The sequence below is a fragment of the Trachymyrmex cornetzi genome, unplaced genomic scaffold (assembly GCF_001594075.2).
Source record: "Trachymyrmex cornetzi isolate Tcor2-1 unplaced genomic scaffold, Tcor1.1 scaffold23, whole genome shotgun sequence".
Lineage (NCBI taxonomy): Eukaryota > Metazoa > Arthropoda > Insecta > Hymenoptera > Formicidae > Trachymyrmex > Trachymyrmex cornetzi.
In genome coordinates, this window is record NW_017296956.1 from 4,767,606 (window position 1) to 4,770,590 (window position 2,985).

The window sequence follows — 2,985 nt, forward strand, 5'->3', positions numbered from 1 at the left end:
TTGTAGATCCGGACTTAACAGTATACAACGGTCTTGATATGCACCAATGCACGTTGGTGTTTCCAGCCGAAATCGCTATAATAATGGACATCCCGGCCTTTTTCATGTACCAAACCTCGTAGGATAATGTCGGGAGGATCCCGTTTGCTTACAATCCCGATTGCACACACCACTCATATCAGCTGGTGCCTAGTAATTTTTCACTGCTTTACCAATGAGAATATTTTATTTTTAAATTAGCCAATTAGCGACGCATGTGTGCAACATGCAATGTGTGCAATCGGAGCCTTCCCATAATGTCCACGTTTTTATGGTTTTTCTGTACTATTACATACATGGGTTAGACAAGAACGAACAATCAAAGTTGATTATCCGTCTTTGTCTAATCTTTGTAATAGTATGGAAAAGAACTACAAAAACATGGACATTACCCTACGTTGGTACACGAAAAAGGCTGGGATGTCCATTCATCAGGTTTCCTTTTGCTGTTACTTACGCATTCGATAATTTTCTCATAGAGTAAAAAATTGGTTCAATTACTCTGATTTACGTAAAAAATTGGTTCATTCACTCTGATTTACGTTCTATATGTACATATATTTAAATTCCAGTACTGCTTTAATAGTCAAAAGTTTATACATTTATATTTTGTATATTGTATAATTTCGAATAAACAAATATTACATATATACGTCTACACACACGCCGTACAATTATTCTGCATATACAAAAGCAGAGTTGGGAAAGTTACCTTAAAAAATAAGTAATGAGTTAGCGTTACAGTTACTTCTTGTAAAAATTAACTTATGTTATCGTTACTTATTGTTTTTTACTCAATTTTAAAAAGTAACGCGTTACCATTATCGTTACTTGAAAAAAGTATGATTTGTCAAACTTTCGTTACTGTTGTAATATTAAAATAAAGTTATATATTAAATTTTAAAATTATAATACATTACTTGATAATTAATGTATAAATGTTATACTAAAATATTAAATGACAAATATTAAATATAAAACTTGAAACTGTCTAAACTAATTTGTATACATATATAATATATGGAGCAAGTTTTTCTTTATATTAATTTTATATTAATTTTATATTATAAACTTATCTAATAATTTTTCTAATTCTTTATTAATATTTAATATTTTTATATTTTAGTACTCATTTATATGAATATAGATTAAACTAATTCTTTTTAAACATTAATGTCGTTATTACAAAAGGTGTATTTCAAGATTCACTTCCAGTGTTGAAAATCCATGGTATGCACATGAGGAATATAAATTATAGATTTTCAATATTAATAGTGATTACTTGTTAATTATTAAAGAAGTTTCTAAATAGCAAAAATAACATAAATTATCAGAAAATATAGACTGATTTAACAATAATTCCATTCAAGGTTAGATCGCGCTAATGCGGAGTTCAGTGCTATTTAAAGAGTTAAAGGTTTTTCGAGAAGGAATATTATCAAAATAGCGGACATCTTCAAGAGAGAACCTAATAATGATTCCATAAAAATCTTAAAAAAGATCATGCATGCGGAAAGACTCGGATTCCGTTTTTAATTCGCTTCACCAGGAATCCATGCACATATCGCCGACGCCGGTGACTGATGTTAGTAGGTCGGCGTTAGTAGGTCTGCTATTATTCGATGAGCCGCGGAAGAACCGAGCTCAGTTGCGTGATAAACGTGGAGCACCCAGGTAGGTGGGCGCTTTGCACGATCAAGCTGAAGCTTGATGGATCCTCCTGTCTGATGTGAAAATAATGAGCTTTACTTCTCATCGAGTCCTAAATAAGTGTCATGTCATCAAAGAAAAATCTATTTTTTATTTCTTTTATTATATGAATAAAATTTAGAATAACCATCGGTTATTCTTTGATCTTTATTTTCATGATTTTTTTCCGTTCCTTATTTCGCGAAAAAATTGGCGCGGTATATGTGCGTGCGTGCGTGCGTGCGTGCGTACGTGTGTGCGTGCGTGCGTGTGTGCGTGCGCGCGTGCATGCGTGTGTGTGTGTGTATATTCGCGTGTGAAAATATAATGTAATGAAATGTATTCAAATTCAAATAATTGTCATTAGTGCTTGTTGTAAATATAAATACTATGTAACGTACGGCAGCTGTAAGTATATAATTAATGTATACATACATGCTACTGTCAATTATATAGTACATCAAAGAAAAACTTGAGTTAGGCCTGGACGATCGCCTTATAAATTTAATTACGCTTGACTCGCGCAACGTGCCTCTGTTTTTATTGAATTAGCTTAATATCATATATTGGTGCGTAAATACATCCCGATGCGCAATTATATTTACATACTTATACTCTCGATAGTCGAGTCACGGCTGCTGGTAATAGACCGAGGCTACCGTTAAACGTCGAATACTATAGTATATATTTCTGTTCCAAATGAAGTGTTTCGCACGTGTGTTTTTAACATTTATGAGTAGATTTTATCTTACCGTCTTTCTCCATAAAATATGAGAATAATAATGCTGTTTTAGGAAAGATCTCAGAGTCATCTTGATATTTTCCCGACAGCTAAAAGACATAAATAATAATTGTAACGTTTAAATTCTATTTGTAAAGCCTTACGAAAATAGGTTAAGATAAAAGTGATAAAGTAAAATATAAATTTTATGTACATTTTACCATGGAATGTTATTTAACATAAAAATATTCTTATAATCGAAAAAGTTGAACAGCAAAATAAAACATGTATGGTAAAACTACAAATAAAAGTAGACTTCTATTACACAACTTCTAGAATAAAATATCAAGTGCAACTTGATAAATTGATGTATAATAGTTTTCAAATACGAAATAGGATAACTCCGGTGTATACGCTGCGCTGGGATTTACGCCGCGGAAGTTAGAAAAAATAGAAGGAGTGGGGGTAATTTTCTCGCAACTACTCTGTTACATGCCTTTATGTTATATTGAGTTATAATTTCAGCTTCTTACTGT

General features: G+C 31.9%; 1 protein-coding gene across 1 annotated transcript in view; it reads left to right on the forward strand.

Annotated features, from left to right (window-relative positions):
- Window positions 1–1,570: 1,570 nt before the first annotated feature.
- The window catches only part of LOC108760666 (uncharacterized), a 7,607-nt gene continuing 6,192 nt past the window's right edge, over window positions 1,571–2,985 (forward strand). The window contains exon 1 of the mRNA XM_018506738.1: window positions 1,571–1,713. Within this exon, the coding sequence (XP_018362240.1) occupies window positions 1,595–1,713 (119 nt within the window). The 5' untranslated portion in view covers window positions 1,571–1,594. The remainder of the gene's footprint in view (window positions 1,714–2,985) is intronic.